The sequence below is a fragment of the Mercenaria mercenaria genome, chromosome 13 (genome assembly GCF_021730395.1).
Source record: "Mercenaria mercenaria strain notata chromosome 13, MADL_Memer_1, whole genome shotgun sequence".
Taxonomy (NCBI): Eukaryota; Metazoa; Mollusca; class Bivalvia; order Venerida; family Veneridae; genus Mercenaria; species Mercenaria mercenaria.
The window spans coordinates 54,430,704-54,449,653 of NC_069373.1; the positions used below are offsets into that span (position 1 = coordinate 54,430,704).

An 18,950-nucleotide genomic window follows, 5' to 3' on the forward strand; every position below is an offset into this window, starting at 1 on the left:
GATAGTAAACTGTTATAACGTTTCTGAAATAAATGCAGAAAATTTACAGTCTTCATGTTTGCATTTTAACCAATATCTAACTTTTATTTACACCCATTTTGTCATTTTTCAGTGCTATATGTACATTCTATGCTAAACTTTGTGGAAATGAACATGTTAAAAAATTTCACCCAAACTGGTGGGGGGGGGGGGGGGGGGGGGGGCGAGTAGCTTTAAAGAATGAGTGAACTAAAATGAGGGAACTCCTGAAACACGCACTGTCGTACATATACAAACATAACCAGTTACCGAAATCTAGCGATGTATTAGAACTCTTGAAGAAATTGTAAATGGAAACACAAACAAATACAAACATAACCCAGTTTCCGAAATTTTGTGATAAAAAAACTTTCGAAGAAATAGTAAAACAAAACATAAGTTTGTTACCCAAGTTTTGCAATACCATAGCTAAACTCTTAAGTTTTTACTTTTTACATACAACTGTCATTTGTGCTCACCAAAAACAGAGCAATATGTAACAATTGTTCATGAAATTGTAGGAAAAAAATAACTAAACATTAATTTGTTGAAAAAACGATACTCTAACAAATTTGTTTTGTACTATGGTCATATTGGATTGTGTTGAATTGATTATGTATGATTGCAACATATGTTGCAAATATATAATGAACATTAAACTTTAGAATGATAAGAATATAAGAATTCATAAATTTATATTTAAACAAAATCATATCTTCTCGCGGTAAGCTTTACGTTTTACAATCGTTAAAAGCATATTTACGTAGCTTTCATTCGATACTGTTCCATACATATTTCTAAAACCCGTTAAGTCACAATGGAATCTTCTATAGACACGCTTAACGGGATTTTAAAAGGCAATGTAGATCCCTAAGTATACTTAACATCTGTTAACTCCAGAATTTGTTTGCGTTTGCGTTTGATTGTATTTTTTGCTCTAAAAATAAGAATTATGTTTCGTGTTAAAAATATTTTATTACAAACGCTGTTTTAATACAAATGTATATGTATACTTCGAGACGTTAAAATATAGTATCGATAGGACCTCACGATCTGAAACGTTTCCAGTTTGGCATTTGTGCTGTCTGTTAGAAACAAAATTTCTGGAAAATGTGATTGTGGGGGTGGGGGGGGGGGGGGGGGATCAAAACGAACGATGATATGTCTGGTAAGCGCTATCCATCCGTCATAGGACAAAGCGTTAAATCAGCAGAAATTTGATCCGCTGTTTTCGTAAAAAAAGTGTGAATATAATAGTAGCTTTATCTGGGATATTGAATTTGACTCTTTGTGGATCATCCTTTATATACTCCACTTTTATGCCCCCATCGGAAGAAGAGCGGGTATACTGTTTTGCCCCTTGTCTGTCGGTCAGTCTGCTTATTCGTCGGTCGGTGTGCTATTTGGTTTTCAGTCAATAACTTAGTATGCTAAATATCGCAATGGTCACACTTCATAGGATGGTTGCCTGTGGTCGTCAGAAGATGACCCCCTACGGTTTTAGTGATCAAATGTACAGGACATCATGACATTGAGACTGAAAATCAGACAAGAATCTAAATAATGCTGTGAAAAACAATTGTCAAAATTCATCAAACTATTTCTTGCAGTCAATAGATGACCGCTTTTGTTTTAGGGGTCAGTACGTCAAAGGTCACGGTCATAATGACCGCGAAACTGTGACTGGTTCCCACTGAATAAATAAGTCATTCTTTGGCTAACAACTGTTCAACTTCATAGAATGTTTGCCTGCGGTCAGTAGATGTCCCCTATAATTTTAGGGTCAACAGGTCAAAGGTCATCGTCACAGTTTTGGGTGCAATAAGATAAAGAATAAGGTAACAATGACATTGAGACTGTAAACAGGTACCGGAACTCTTTTGACTTCAGTCCTAAAACTTCATAGGATGATTGATAGTGCTCAGTAGATTGGGTCGTATTTAGTGTCAGTAGGTCAAAGCCTAAGGTCATAGTGATTTTGATACTAAAATTGGACAGGCATACATATTTTTTCACACAACACTTTTATTTTAGCCAAACATGTTATACAGGTTATACAAAGGCCTATTTATTTACCGGGTCATCTGTACAGAAAATATATATACTTTTCACATTCTAGCAAAGAAACTTTGGTACTTGATGTTCCTGTTTTACTGTCGCCTTTGCTCTGGAATAGTCAGGAGAAGGGAGAGAATAGCTTTTCAATGTGGGTCTTTCTCTAGCAAGAAATAAAGATCTTTTTAGGCATAATGCATGTGGTTTTCATATCATTTTAATAGTTTGTATCAATTCCAGATGTTTCACAGGAGCTCGGAATTTGAAATATAGATTTTCCCGGAAAAGAATATGACAAACCTGTCCATGGTCTGATCGTATTAAAACTATTCACAAACTAGGGTTATACCAGATAAATGATATCAAGAACTAAGAAGAACCAGCGATGACATAAAAGTATATCAGTCTGACGTAATATTTTTTCATTTGGTGACTGGTCTGTTGAAATCAAACTATGAAAAATACAAAAAAAAAAAAACTGTTAGAAAAAGAATATAGCTGTATCGTGTTTATTCATATATAAATAAATTTTCTTCCATTTTATTAGATTTGGAATATTATATTTAAGCGTTTAATATGTCGTTTCGTCCGATCCCTATATATTTGACTCCTGAAAACCGGATACCCCTTAATTCCGGATACCGGACGACTTTAGCAATCATTATGTTATAAAGCTATATAATATTTAATATCCGCTGCAAATCGGTTTTTATATTTTTGATGGTTAGACTGCATTTTGTTCACTTAATACAACCAAGAGCGGGCAAGCAAACCGCTTGAGGTCATTAAAGTTGACCACAAAGGTACTGGTATATCAATAGATATGTCCATAAGCAGAACTTTTGTTAATTTTACTTTTACCTTAGTGATCATCGATTATAAGAGTTCACAAATAACAACTAACAGTAAAATCCTAAGAAGCATTGAATATGTCCGTTGGAGACATGTTTACGAAAACCTGAATATGTAATGAATGTTGGATGAACCAAAACATATTTTTTTACATAATTACATCTCTTGGTTTCTTGAAAATACGAAAAAAAGTTGAAGACGTACACTAGCGTCCCTTTGAAAATGTCAAAAACGATTTCGTCGTCTTTTTTCTCACTTGTGCACTATCTATATCAAAGATATTTTGCAGAAGTCGATTGTCAATGAAAAACTAGTTTGGCAACCTGTGGTTTTCTCACTTTTCTATTTTAAAAAATTCAGTCGAGCATTTTAAGAGTAGCTAAACTTTTCGATATATTTGAAATTGCAAAACTATATTTCTAAGTTTAGAAGTTTAGAAATTTTGCGTTTAAAGCCGTTTTCTTTCGTTGTCTGATCGACCAGATTTGTATTTTAAGATAATAAAGACTGAATAAGGTCCTGTTTACTAGATGACGGTACTTTTTCCTACCGTTTTACAGTAACTATTGCATAGAACTCATGAAATCTCCTTGTTTTGTTTGACCTTTTATAAATTTTTGTTCACTCAAAAATAAAATTACTTCCAATATTTAGACAACGTTTACACGATTTGGAGGACTGATTATTAAAAAAAAAAAAAAAAACGCTTAAAAAGTGTACTGTAAATATGGGTAATGCCATGACTATCAGAAAAGAAAAACAGTGCGAATATGAGTTTAAAACATTAACAGTGCCTTGGGAAAACGAAAGACATTTTCTGCAGATGGTGATAACACATTTAGGGATTAATTGTACACTTTTCACACATTTGTACTCGTGCAAAACCATTAGGTTTGCATAGCGATTTGCCTTATATTGCTTTAGACGTATAATTAAATAAAACTGCAAACAAGATTCACAGATTTATACTAGACATCATGAAATGTTGAGCATTTCATCAGAATCTTGTGTGCATTATTTCTGGATTGATACAAAACATGTTAATAGTTCATGACTGCTAATATATTACATTTCTGTCATTTTGGGCTTGGGTGGGGATCCTTACTTAACGAGAATGTTGAAAAAAAATTGAATAACAGTTTTGTAAAATAGATTGTCATCAGATTAACTGGGACTAGGTTGTACGAAATATGTTTTCAGATATTTTGGAAGAATAGATAAATAAAATTATATACTCCTTATGCATCCAACACGAGGTTTCTCTGAAATGCGACATCACATGATAGACAGCTTTGTGACATTATAATCTAATGTTCGTATTTTATACTGACAATCGAGTACATGTAGTTCAAATTTATTACAAACTGGGTTATCAGGCAGTTACTTAACTTTTATTCATTTTCAACAAGATAAAACTTTGAGGACCTTTATTTCAACAAAGTGATGCCTCCCGATGGTTAGTATATATTCTACTTTTATGTACTTTGTATATTTTAAGTAAATACAGTGTTACTGTAAATTAAATGAAAAATGCACTACATTGATTGATTGGTATCAACATCCAAACTTGTCTGTGAAGACAATCTTTAACCTTAAGCCTGCTACGGCAAGTGATTCTGCCTTTGCTACCAGTGCAGACCAAGATCATGGTCTGCACTGGTCGCTTATCCTGTGGGTAAATTTTCAGTGAAACTCCCTTCGAATAATAAATGGTACTGCCCGAATTGATTGGTAGACTAGTCCATGACTGGACCCAAAGTGACGATAGGTAACGGTTGTTCGATTATTTTTTATCAGCATGTGATTTCAACATTCTCATGCAGCAGTCAATGAAATAATTACTCGTATGAGCTATATTTCAAACCAGCTATAGTGCATATTTCCTGACCTGGCGAAGATATTTTTAGTACTGACTTTACCATTAAAAACAATAGGTAACTTGTGCATATCGGATTTATTCGTACGGAATGAAACCAAATCTAACGATGTAGCTGATAACCCTAAACTAAATGATAGAATGGCCCATTTATGACCTTTCTATAAATATCTCCGCCAGGTCAGAAAATATGCACTATAGGAATAACGAAATAATAGACAAGAATACGGAAACACACGAAAATTGCCGAATGTGATAACGGATCCTCTTACTGAAGAATAACAAAAATGGTCTTTGTTTTCATATGGTTTTCGTACCTGACTGTATGTTGAGGAGTGTTGCCAATTTACCACTCGTAAATAGACACCATCAAATCCTAATTATTGTGCTTAATTTCGATCTTTTCTTATATTATTACTTATAATGATCATGCTCACTTGTTATATCTATTCCCCTAAAAAGACATATCGCGCTTACATGAAAATGGTTAGCTCAATAGGGAGAGCGCCGATCTACGGATCGCGGGGTCGTGAGTTCGATCATCGGGCGGGTCGTATGTTCTGCGTGACGATTTGATAAAAGACAATGTGTCTGAAGTCATTCGTCCTCCACCTCTGAGCCATGTGGGGAAGTTGGCAGTTACTTGCGGAGAACAGGTTTGTACTGGTACAGAATCCAGGAACACTGGTTAGTTTAATTGCCCGCCTTTACATAACTGAAAAACTGTTGAAAAACGGCGTTAAACCCAAAACAAACAAACAAACAAATACATGAAAATGGTGCATTTAAATCCTCAAGCAGAAGGAAAATTATTGTATGTATTGCAGTGCTATATTTAGGTATTATCTGATAGGAATGTTACAAATACAATTAGATTAAACATTTTGTAGGAATAGTGACATACCTCTGGTTGTTATTTTGCTGTCGGATATGCTTCGGAAATATCAGGAGGATACCCGAAGGTAACTAAAGCATATATCACAATATTTATGCTTTTTGATCTATTTTAAGTATTCATTAACTTAATCTGTGTAAAAAGTAACCACAATCCGAAAGGAACAACAAACAGAAGCTTTGAAGATATCCAATTGCTATCTTTTACTAAAATATTTTATATTTAGATGTTTACTTCAAATGTAGAAAATCTGTATATTGTATCAGTATATTTAACTTTACTAGTCTAAGATATAAAAATTAATTGCGTATGTAGAGCTACATTCATAATTTAATATCACTGCAGTAAAAGTCGATTGTTTGAAAACCTACAGTTCTTTTTAATGGTGTTACACATTTATATTGTGTTCAGCTATAGTTGTATGCAGCGTGTACTATTTCTAACCTGGTGCATAGTATTGTTAATACACATAATTAAATTATAATTACTTTTATATTTGCATGCATGAAAGTTGGGTCTAGTTTACCTTTAATGTGTTGATATAATGCACAATTATTGCCTTTAGGATTCGGTCAGTATGAAGATTTATCGACTTGGGGAAAAATGACTGCTTTTGTCAGTTGGTTGGTATCAAATTAAATTAGAAAATAAGGTAATACAATCATGTGTTTGGCGTCATATTACTTCGACGTCAAAAGCCTCACTACTTTGGGTCAATACATACTTTGAGTTTTGCCCGAAGTCAATGCATCATTTTAACGGAGATTAATATTATGCATATCTAAAAGTATTTAAGTTTTATTTTTATTTTTATCTATAAACATACACAATAAATACACAGTTATGGCTTTTAAGAGAATTTTATATGAGATTTAATGCCCTGGAAAAAATTATATTGATGGAGCCCATAAGACAACATTTGTTTTATTACTAAATCCAACAAGTCAGATATTATTGAAAAAAGTCCAAACATTTGCGACGGTTTGTCATGTTTTCAGCGTTTTTTTCTCAAAGAGAAAGTACGAACGGCGTCATTTTGTAATGACGTCAAAATATTATGACGTCACGTATAGAGGTCAATACGTTTGTTTGGCTCTTCCTACAGACCAATATTATACAATTATTGCCTTTTGGTGAGGTCGATACGTGGATTTATCGACCTGATAAAAGCGATATCGACCGCGGGCACAATCATTTTTCGTAGTAAATTGTGTATGACGTCGCATTGTTTTGACGTCAAACCGTGATGACGTCACAGCTGGTGGTAAATATGTGTTTTTGGCTCCGCCTTTGAGTTAATACGACTTTTTATCATTGATCATGTGACTACATATAAACCAATGGAAATGACTATAAATATAATCTAATAATAAGACATTTTATCATAAATCATATAACTGCTTAGATGGATGGAAAAGAATGTAAATACAGATTTAATGATAATTGACATTAACATAATAATGTGTTACTTTTCCGTAGATGAAGTACATTCAGTCTCAAGACGCTTCATTTTTGACAGCAACCACCACTTCACAGGTATTCCTTTACGCTAATCTGTAAACCTTATAATGCTTTCAATTAGAAAGATACAAAAACAATTACTGAAATAATTATCAAAGGCTTTGCAAATAACATCGTAATGATAGAAATTGATTGTGTAAAATACTAGTATACTTTAGGTGTCTAGCTGAGGCTTTTAAACTATATCGGTACTTCGCCGTTTGTTCTGTTTTCCAGTATATTTTGACAATTTCTTGAAAAAAGGATAAATAATTAGGTATACACAGAACAGCACAAACTCGCATCAATTCGGAAAAAAATATTTCTTGGTAACGCCATTTATATTCGTCAGTTTGTTTTAAGAAATGTTTAGAAGTTATTTGACGAAGAAAATTATGGGACATTTAGCACAGTCTTCGGCTATATACAACAATTAGATCTACTTATACGGTGAATTTGCAAAATGTTCGTTCTAAGATACGTAATATATTTTGTGTATTAATCTAACAGACTTAAAAGGTGATTTATGTTACATTGATTTTACATTTATTTATAACGCACCCTTTTTGCATTCCTGGACTTAAAAGCATAGGAAGTTTATCTTTCATGTTGTCGTCGTTTTTTAACACCAATATTACAGGCTGGTCGTCATGGCAACAGTACGCGGCATGCTCTACCTTATGTGTAAGCGGGTATGAAAAACAAACGAAGGAATGCTGTGACACAGGGGACAATAGACTTTGCTATAACATTCCATGGGAACAACTTAAAAGCAGAATTGGGACATGCCCGAGTAATTTTTCTTGTGGTAGAAAAATAGGATGCAATACGATCAGTACTAACTGACTATTTCCAGTCAGTCCAGGCACTAAAACTTTTCTGAGCAGTACACTCCTTGAGCAGTGTTCCTAACACCCAGCTAAAAGCCAGTATTTCGTCTTCCAGTGAAACAGGTTTTGTGTGTATCGGTGCTTTGAATTAAGCATGTTTAAGGTTCAGACAACCTACTATTAAAAGCTAGCCTAGATAAGTCGACCATGCCTGTATCTAAAATCTCTCTCTTTCTTTTACTCGCTTATTTCCTTTGGTCAGATTTGCCAACATCTGTACTAGTAGAGGATGAATTTTGCGCCCTTAAATTACTGATTTCATGTGTATATGATGTATGTAAAACATTCAATTTCACCTTAACGACAGAATTCAAAATATGCTCAAGTTTATTGCTGTAAATGAAGACAATTTTATGAATTTCATAAACGTATATGCACTGTGTTAAGAGCTTTGGGCATGCATTTTCCATTCGATTACATTTTTTCCGTAATGCAATTTCGGCATTCTCAGGTTGTAATTTCTAGCACGATTATAGGATGCCGGAAAAGCATACAATGGCTTATTGAATTATGACCAAGATAATAAAATTTTTAGTTGGTCCCATTGTTTGGAATCCTCTGACTTTATCGTTATTTTGTCTATGAGATATCTCAGTTCTAAGGTGTGAGATATATTGCATATTTGTAAACTCATATTTGTCTGGAATGTCAAAATTAAGACTCTTGTGGATAGAATATGTAACTGAATGCAAAATTAAATTAATAGTCATGATGGCCAATATCTTAGCTCCATTTACATCATATTGCTACAAATAACATAGCGATAATGACAGAGTAATCCAAATGAAAGGACCTACGTACTTAAGAGACTATGAAAAGAAGATAAATTACCAAAGTCCCCCATTGCTAACGACATAATTTTCGCATCTGATTAATATTTCAGATGACGGTCAATGGGAAACGTGGGAGACCTGGTCAGCTTGTACCGACACGTGCGGACATGGAGTCCAGCAAAGAGCACGCTCGTGTGTGTTTGACCAAAATAGACCACATTGGCAAGACTGTCCTGCAGGAGGCGGAATCGAGAAACGGTCTTGTGCCAAGCAAGATTGCCAGGGTAATTAAATCTGAAACTGAAATACGTAGCGAGAGAGAAATTCACTGTGTACAAAATGGTAAGGACATGGAATCGATTGTTCTTGCGGTAACCATTTGGTACGAAAATCATTGATTTAGAGGAATACTAGATGGTTAAAGTTCTCAATATTTTGAAATGTTGTCATAAGTAATTTAAGCTTGAATAAATAAAATTTTGGAAAAGCATTCGAGCCGTTTTTCCATTAATTAAACGAGTGAGCGATTTTTGCCCCCCCCCAAAAAAAATGAATAAATAAAAAAAAAAACAAAACAAAAAAAAAAAAAACTGTCTAGCAACGTAAACCTTTGTATAATACATAAGGGTATTTGCATTTACATTCATGATACGGTGATAAGTGCTTGTTATTACTATGTTGTAGTAGGAGTGATATTTAAATTATTGATTATCTCTCTTTAAAGTTTCAGAAAAATGCTCATTTCATGTGACATTACGCATGTTCTTTGTATTACATTGATTGGTGACTTATTCAAATTGCATCTGATATCACTTTCGGTTGAAAACTTAATACCGGAGTATCTCAGTTATATAATGGTTTAACTCTCATACTTCGTTTTTCATGCTGAAAAGCAATTATATCTAATCCGAAAATGTTGACCCTACTTGGTTACATTATATAAATTCAGTTCCTTCCTTCATTCATATTAACAATAAAATATTCAGACCTCATTTTCAGCACATCTCAATGATATGAAAACCATATATGGTCATTTAGTATGACATGTCTTCCTATCTAAAATAGAAAACAAATGACATGCTTTGTTGTATAATTATAAGAAAAATAATCTGTTCTGAGAAACATCACCCTCTGAAAATGCCCCCATGAAAACACCTGTTTAGCAATTACGCGTAGGTAGACATTTTTCGCAAAGAGTAAAACTTATTCCTGGAAATTCACAATTAAAACGGTCTAGATCTTTTCTCAATACAATAAGCAATTAAACTAAGCCCAAAATATAACTGTCACCTCCTCATGTCACTCATTATACCATATTTCATCCATAGCATGGAACTACATTTTGGACTTCTTCACAGGTAACACTGAGTAGTCACTTCCGGTTTGGTGTAATCCGTACTACTTGGAAAAGTAAGTCAGTGACAGATAACTCTTCTAGGACTATTTAGTTATCTGAATAAAGTATGCATAGATTCGGATGTGTTTCCCAAACATATAGTTTACTTCAAGATCTATGAATAATAATTTAAACAAAAAGTTGAGTATTATCTCCCATTTTCAAAGACATTTTTTATTTACTACTGCAGATTATTTACAGGTATGGTATGGTCGTATAGGAAAGGAAACATTATTTGTGAGAAAAATTTAAATAGATTATATGGATTTTACGACATCGAATCCTCCAACATTTTACAAAATTCGTTTGCCAAGGATAATTAAGGCCTAAAAATGAGTTTAAAAAAGTGATATAAAAAAGTCTATCTGATGGTAAAACCAAAACAATACCAAAAACTGTGCCGAAAGAAGTTATTTCACTTTTTATGACACCTACCTTCTTTGCAAATATACCTCATTTGTATATTGACCAAGGCTAGCGGAACGCATTTACCTTGCGGAATCTGCCATTACAGAAATATAATGCAGACGTTCTTTAGTATAAATAAAATGGTTTTGTAAGTGAAAAAGAAACGATAATCACTTTTCTTTAGCTTATCCACCAAAACAACGAAGCCGATGTTGCTTTCGGAAACTTCCTCAGTCCGACGTAAAATAAAGTTTCTTCTATCTTGTATCTTGTATCCCGTATTTACTGCACGGTGCTGTGTTAGAATATTGCTAGTGTGACGTCTATTGTTGTCGTTGAATACGTAGCCTTAGGTACCATCTCTACATAAGAGACTGAAATATTCATTTAAAGATTGTTTTCGTGTTTTTTTCTGTTTTTTTTTTTAATAATGTTTATATGTAAGAGTAGATTATATTTAAACTTTTCACTCGATAAAATATTTACTCATTGAAATTATAACAAGATTATTAAATAATCACTCACCGGTCGTGAAAATATTGCATATTCACTCGTTGAAAGATATTTCGATTTCATACTGAAACTTGACGTATTGTGTATTTTAATGATTTTACTGTATAAATTAGAATTTACTACGTAATAAGTTGAAATGATTTAAGTGTTTTAATTCTATTAATGTACCTTTATATGTCATTAAAACTTGGGTATATTTTCCATGCGCGAAATGTTGTGTTTTGGAAAAGATCGATAGTGTTGAAAAAGCTAAATAGTTTAAATTTAATTTTTGTTCATACACTCTGTTATTTTAATGTTTTTCACTCATCTCAATTTTGTTCAGGTCTGAGCTTTTAGTTTAGGAGGATGGTCCGGCGCCCATCACCAAGCTTTCTACGGCGTTTGTCAAAAGTTTTACTAAATTATAAGCTTCTCTGGCCGGAGGTAGAAGGTATCATATTCTAGAGACTGCAAAAGTTCAATAATGACAGTTTTTACTGACACAGATTAATCCGCCGTTCTATTTCCGCACTAATTTTATTGTTTATTTACGAGTATACCGATCTCGTTGTAAAAGTTCGTGCTCAGGTTTAACAATTGTTTCATTGCACATGATAAAAGAAAATATATCAAATTATACACCTTTGAAAAACTCAGATCTTTGAAAAGCTGTCTAATAGTGTATATAACTTTAGAAAATTGAAACAGAAACTATGACACACTGGCATTTTCTATAATTTTAAGTTTAAAGTAACGTTTATATCTTTCAAACTGTTATCTATTAAAATGTTAATTTCTAAAATCTATATTCTCTATGTGAATATTTGTGTTTTTAATGAAACAGACACTGTATTTCTCATTAGTATTGGAGTCTCTCTGTACTTTTCACTGCGTTTATTTTACCCGCTTCTAAATATTGGTTTTAAAGAGAATGAAAGTAAGATTGTTCACACCCTAGGGGGCACATTTTTGTATTCTATCTTCATAAGACTTGTTCAGAATGGTTTTTTTTATCATGAAATCTCGTTTGAATTCAAATCTCGGTCACGTGGGGTAAAAACTAGGTCACTAGGTCAAATCAAAGGAAAAGCTTGTATACACTCAAGAGTCCACATCTTTGGTTCAATCTTAATGAAAATTGGTCAGAATCACTAGGTTAAACATGTTTACAATGTTATGATATGTTACCCAGGTGAGCAACCTAGGGCCATCTTGGGCCTCTTGTTATAGTGTATGTATATATGAAATTGATAATTTGTTACAGCGGACAGCAATATAACGGCACGAAATAGAGTTTTTTCGTGTAATTTTCTATAAAAGAAGAGAACGTTTTGTTTTGTTTTTTTTGTTTTTTTGTTTTTTTTTTTAATTGAGGAGTATAATCTACTCAGTACCTACATATGATTCTATTTTACATGGTGACAGGAACGTGCATCGAATCTCATGAAATTCGCTTTAGTTGTATCAATCAGTGCAAAGTAAGAAAAAAATAAAACACTAAAAATCATTTTCGTCCCTACTGTCCTAATTTAGAAAATACGAATGTTAATTTGCACATGATATTTCAGTTGACGGAGTGTGGGCTGACTGGGGTGCCTGGCACATTTGTACAGCCTCATGTGGCGGGGGCACGCAGGAGCGTACCAGAGTTTGCTCATTTAAGAAGGGATCGCCTCATGGTGCAAACTGCACTGGAGATACCCACGACAGTCAGCCATGCGAAACACAGTTTTGTCCAGGTAGGTACTAGTAATCCATCGAGTATTCAGAATGCAAAGTAATATAACTGGAGTGCTTTCCACCCAAAGGCCAGAATACGTCAATCGCAAGCATTCTACTTAAACTAAAAAGAGTCTCTTCTTTAAGCAAGTATATAGTACAATGTTTCTATTTTAAGAACTTATATTGAAATAATCGGTCATTCCTTAAAATACATACCCTTCCCCTGAACAGAACAAAATTGAAGTGGTAAAAATCATCTTCTTTTGTTTTTTTTTTAAGAACTATTTATATATTTGTGTGTTCTAAGATATGATCTTCCTGTAATATGATATGATATGAAATGATATGATATGATGTTTAGTGTTGTTGTGTGCAAACAGATATTTAGTGTTGTGGTGTGCAGATATGATGTAATATAACATGTTATTTGATATGAAATGATATGAAATGATATGATATGATATGATATGATTCAGTGGACGGAGTACTGACAGACTGGTCGAAATGGACTTACTGTTCGACCACGTGTAACGGCGGTACCAGGTTCAGAACCAGACGATGTATATTCCCGAACAATGTTCCACATGGTGCTGACTGTATAGGTTCACTTCAAGATCAGGAACCCTGCAACGAGTCCCCATGCCCAAGTAAGATCATTGTTGAGAAACTGTTTTCTATTCGTATTCTCTATAGATATCACTCATACAATTAATGTAAAAAAACAGTACTTTACATTGACATATTTTGTTAATTATAATTTCATGCATCATTAGTTGCAATCTGTCGAATGGTGAAACTATATGGTTTTGACATTGAAATTGATATGTAGTCGTATGTATATGGTTTTGTTGTTACTTTATAACTTGAAGATATGTAACGGATTTCAGTGTAATATCTGAAAAGTTTCACTTCATCAGGCTATAGAATTCATACAAAATACAACATATTTTCAACTCTTTTTTTTTCAAACAAAGATTTTCATATTGTCAGTATTAAATACCTTATATATTCAAACATATCTGAAAGTTTCACAAACGCAGAATTTTAGGTATAATTGTGCACAGTTATTATCTCTTGTCCTTCAATATTTTCCTTACCTGCAAAAATTCCCTTTTTTTGTCACCCACTACATATGATTGTAACATTCAAGAACAAGCATCAATATTATTATTATTATTATACCAGATTTGTTGAGCGCCCTTTTCATATGTTATATACGTTCAAAGGCGCTTTACAATTAAACATGTGACACATCGCAGATATGTAGGAAAATATCAAAACATGACATATGCAATCACAAAACTGAAACTGAACAATTTGATTAAACGCCTTTTTTATAAAAGATATTTTCAATGGCGTTGTACATAATAATAAAAAATAATAGTTATTACAACAATATCATAAATGAACAATGATAATATTTACAGCCTTATTGTACCAAACAGCCATGACCACACCCCCATCCCCGAGGTCGTTTTACCCCTATTGCCAATACCAGTGCTTAAAACATCTGGTACGCCCAGACGGGCTGCATATAGTGGTTCAACCTCCCGGTAAATGGTGCCATCATGTACCGTTTTAGATAGAAATACCACACATTTCAAGTGAAGCTCAAGTCTTGCGAAAAACACACACATAGAACGTCATAACCCTTAAAATGTGACATGATGAAATAAAAGATGGATTGTCAATTTAGTTAATTACATGATGAATTGTACAGTTAAGAGACCTTCGTCAGCGACGAATGACTTGCTGTAGTTCTGTATTACAAAAATAATGAGTAGAAACAGTCACAGTTGGTATCTATGTGTTGTAGAAAATTTTGAAAAGGTGTGTTTTGAGAGCTCTTTTGAATGAATTAAGTGATGAATCTTTTCTGATATTGTCAGGGAGAGAGTTCCATAGTTTTGCGGCGGCAACCCTGAAACTTCTATCCCCGTAGGTAATAAGTCGACTTTTTTGTGGCAAAAGGGTTGTTGCTGCATTTGCTGACCTCAGGTTTCTAGTTGGCACGTACACCTCCAGTAAGTCTCTCATATACACCGGCGACTGTCCATGCAAGGCCTAGAATGTTTGAATGAGAATTTTGTATTTGATTTTATCTTGTATTTGAAGCCAATGAAGATCTTTAAGGATTGGTGTTATATATTCAAAACGGGTTGTTTTCGTAATAAGACGTGCAGCTGTGTTTTGGACATTTTGCAGTTTGCTCGTTGTTGATTTTGGCACGCCGTACAAAAGACCATTGCAGTAATCTAATCGTGAGGTCACAAGCGAGTTTATCAGGGTTTTTGTGGCTTCAGTTGTCAAATATGGTCGAATATGACCAACGTGTCGTATTTGGCCGTAGCATGTTCGAGTCACAGAATTAACATGATGGTCCATGTGCATGTTCGAATCAAGCGTAGCACCAAGGTTTCGAACAGTTTTTGACGGTCTTATGCTCGATTCGCCAACTTTCAGTTCTAGATTTTCAACATGTTTGGAGTGTTTTTGACTCGAAAAAAGAATTACTTCAGTTTTGTCTGCATTCAATTTTAACATGTTTGAATTCATCCATGAGATGATTTCTTTTAGGCATTGTTCAACTCGTGTGATTGTGGCTGCCTTTGATGCTTGGTCAACTGGTTTAAACGATAGATAGAGTTGGGAGTCATCTGCATAAAAGTGGTGGTTTAGACCGTGGTTTCTACAGATGGACCCGACAGGCTTTGTGTACATCGTGTAGAATTTTGGGCCTAGAACAGATCCTTGAGGAACACTGAATTTCATAAGGACTGGTTCAGAGAGTTTGCCATCGATGCATACTGTTTGGTAGCGGTCTGTTAGATATGATGCCACCCATTGAAGAGGTTTATCGGCAAATCCAAAATTAAATTTGAGTCTGTGAAGAAGGGTGTTATGGTCAATGGTGTCGAATGCAGCCGACAGGTCCAACATCACAAGTACTGTGACGCCACCTTTGTCAAGGGATTCGAGAATGTCGTTCTGAACTTTTAACAATGCGGTTTCAGTTGAATGAAATTTTCTGTATGCCTACTGGTTTATTTCATGTAATTGATTGTTCGTCAAATGTTCCTCAATTCTTCTGTTTACCACTTTTTCAAGGATTTTTGAGAGGAATGGCAGATTGGAAACAGGCCTGTAATTCTGGAGTGTGTTTTGGTCAAGACTTGGCTTTTTTAACAATGGTCTTATTCGTGATGTTTTAAATGATTCTGGCACGATTGCACTTTCTAGAGAGATGTTAACAATTTTCGTCAATATTGGGAGAAGTTCGTTTATACAAGATTTCAAGAGCCATGTAGGAAGAGGGTCTAATTCACATGACTTATTAGCTGACGTTTGAACAAGTTTTTTCTTCTTTTTATTATTTATTGTTTTCCCTTCATGTACATCATACAGACAATAATAATAACATTACATAATACATATACATTTTACCAATTAGTTTTATATATCGAGTACATGTCTGCTTCTATTTTTTTTTTCATTTCTATACCATGATACTCATATATTATCATTTGTTTAATGTACATCAGGAAATTTCTTGAAATCTCACATCCATCTAACACCCACCCTCAAACATACACATTTTCATACAAAACAACCTCCCACGCAAATCATACACACACTCACACATATCCTTATATACATATGTGATATCAGCAGATATAGTGTTGTATATCTACGTTTTGTATCCAACTGCCATATTCCAATCTAAAAGTATGTTTAGAGAGTTTTTAATTCAATTATGTAGTTATTTGTAGAGGGAATCCATTCCATTTATGGTAATATTCATTTATTTTGTCATGTTGTAGCGCTATTAACTTTTCCGTTTCCAATCTTGTCTTCAAGTAATTTAAGGAATGTTCCAAAGTTGGCATAGTTTTATTTATTTTATTTTTATAAATAAAATATTTTGCTGATAAAATGATACCATTTTTAGCTATACTTTGTAGAACTGGTTCCGCAATTAAAAAAGCCACTGTCTCATATGTGAGTTCTAAATGTACGTTATTTTGTTGAAGAAATTTTCTCAAATCTCTCCAAAAAGTTTGTATATGTGGGCATTCCCAGAAAAGATGTTCAATGGATTCAACATGCATCTGACAGAAATCACACAGGTCTGATTCGATAAGACCTTGTTTTAGTAAAAGTTTATTTGTCGCTATTATTCTGTGTATAAATTTATACTGGAAGTTTCTAAATGTACTATCTATCGTTGCTGTAAAGATATTTCTATATATTGATTTCCATATTAAATTGACTTTTGAAGTAATTTTTTCCCATTTCGTTTCAGCTTTATTTTTCAGTGCTTCTTTTTTTATTTGATGTTCATATAGGAATTTATTTGTCCTTTTTGTGTCCGTAAACCTTTTCAAAATTGCTTTTCTTTTTGAAGTTAAAGGTACATTTTCTATCTTGATTTTTTGTTTTAGTTCTGTAGGTATACTTTTTATTAAAGACATGTATTTGAGGTAGTCATGTTCAGGAAGACTATACAGATTTTTAACGTCTTCATATGTATAGAATTGATTTTTTCGGAAATCATATAAATGTTCGTGATATAACACACCTTTGTCGAACCATGTTCTATAGAAAAATGTTTTATCGTTTACTTTTATTTTCCTGTTGTTCCATATTATCTCTTTGTTTACATTTGTGCATTCGGACAGAATACCGATTTCAATCCACGCTGTAATGATATCTCTTAAAAATGGATTTGTCTTATATTTTTTAAATATTTCTCTTTCATTTAAGTTACATTCAAAAATCAAGTTTGCTCCTATTTTTTCTAGTTTATTTATGTAAATAGCTTTTATTATTGATTTGTTATTTTTATCCAGTAACTTTTTAACCCAACAGGCCTTTAATGCTCTATTAAACTTGGAAAGATCTATCATTTTTATACCTCCATTTAAATAGTTTTTCTTTATTGTTTCCCTTTTAATTTTATCTGGTTTCTTATCCCATATGAATTCAAACATGTATTTTTCTAATCGGTTTATTGTTTGTTTCGGTGCGGTTTGTAAAACAGATAAATAGTAAATCAATTTTGGTAAAGCAAAACTTTTTATAACTGTGACTTTTCCCAGTAGCGTCAGTTTTCTATGCTCCCACTGTTTGAGGCAGTTCTTAAAGGATTCAATTTTTGTTTCTAAATTTTTTGATTGTGACTTTTGTATATCTGTGTAAAAGCTAATCCCTAGAGATTGCGCAGAATCTGATGTCCATCTAAATTTTTTATTTGTACAGTATTTAAAATTTGTATTACGTATTGAACCAGCTTTTAATACTTGACACTTTTTTCATTTAGTTTTAGACCGGAAATATTTCTAAAATTGTCTAATATACTTATTAACGTTTCAAAAGACTTTCTTGATCCATCAGTTATAAACGTGGCATCGTCAGCAAATAACACATTTTTAACTTCAATATCATTGATATGTATTCCTTTTACATCATTGTTTTTTAGAATACAGTTTGATAATAACTCTATACAAATAATAAACAAGTAAGGGGAAAGGGGACATCCTTGTCGTACACCTCTTTCGACTTCAAAAAATTCTGACATATGACCGTTATTTATAGTGCAACTTTTTGCTTCTTTGTAAAACAGTTTTATCCATTTTGTTATGTAATTACCAAAATTGAAGAATTCAAGTTTTTTCACCTCCTCCTCTGTTGCTGGACTGAAACTAGTCAAACGCGCGGTATCACATTGTGATATGCGTCCGTCTTCTGGAGTAAATGATTCATTCTGATTCTGGGATGCAATATTAATTCTAATTTTTTCTATTTTATCTATGAAGAAATCGCTGAACTCCTGTGCTAGTAGTTCTGGGTTCTTGCCTGATGGAAGTGCCGCTTCACTTGGACCGTTCAATAAATGTTTCGTTATTTTAAACAAGCTTTTTTGGTCTCGTTCACTTGATTTTATTTTCTCTGAGTAATAATCAATTCTTGCCTTTTTTAACATTTTGTTAACGATTGCGCATTGGTTCCTATACATTAAGTGGTAAACGGCGAGTCCTGAAGTCTGCCATTTACATTCTAGTTTACGTTT

General features: G+C 33.4%; 1 protein-coding gene across 1 annotated transcript in view; it reads left to right on the forward strand.

Moving 5' to 3' along the window:
* The first annotated feature begins 4,295 nt into the window (after positions 1–4,295).
* The window catches only part of LOC123528578 (SCO-spondin-like), a 122,311-nt gene continuing 107,656 nt past the window's right edge, over positions 4,296–18,950 (forward strand). Inside the window, exons 1-7 of the mRNA XM_053520907.1 lie at positions 4,296–4,381; positions 5,692–5,763; positions 7,176–7,232; positions 7,837–7,989; positions 8,970–9,143; positions 12,727–12,897; positions 13,357–13,527. Of these exons, the coding sequence (XP_053376882.1) occupies positions 4,369–4,381; positions 5,692–5,763; positions 7,176–7,232; positions 7,837–7,989; positions 8,970–9,143; positions 12,727–12,897; positions 13,357–13,527 (811 nt within the window). The 5' untranslated portion in view covers positions 4,296–4,368. The remainder of the gene's footprint in view (positions 4,382–5,691; positions 5,764–7,175; positions 7,233–7,836; positions 7,990–8,969; positions 9,144–12,726; positions 12,898–13,356; positions 13,528–18,950) is intronic.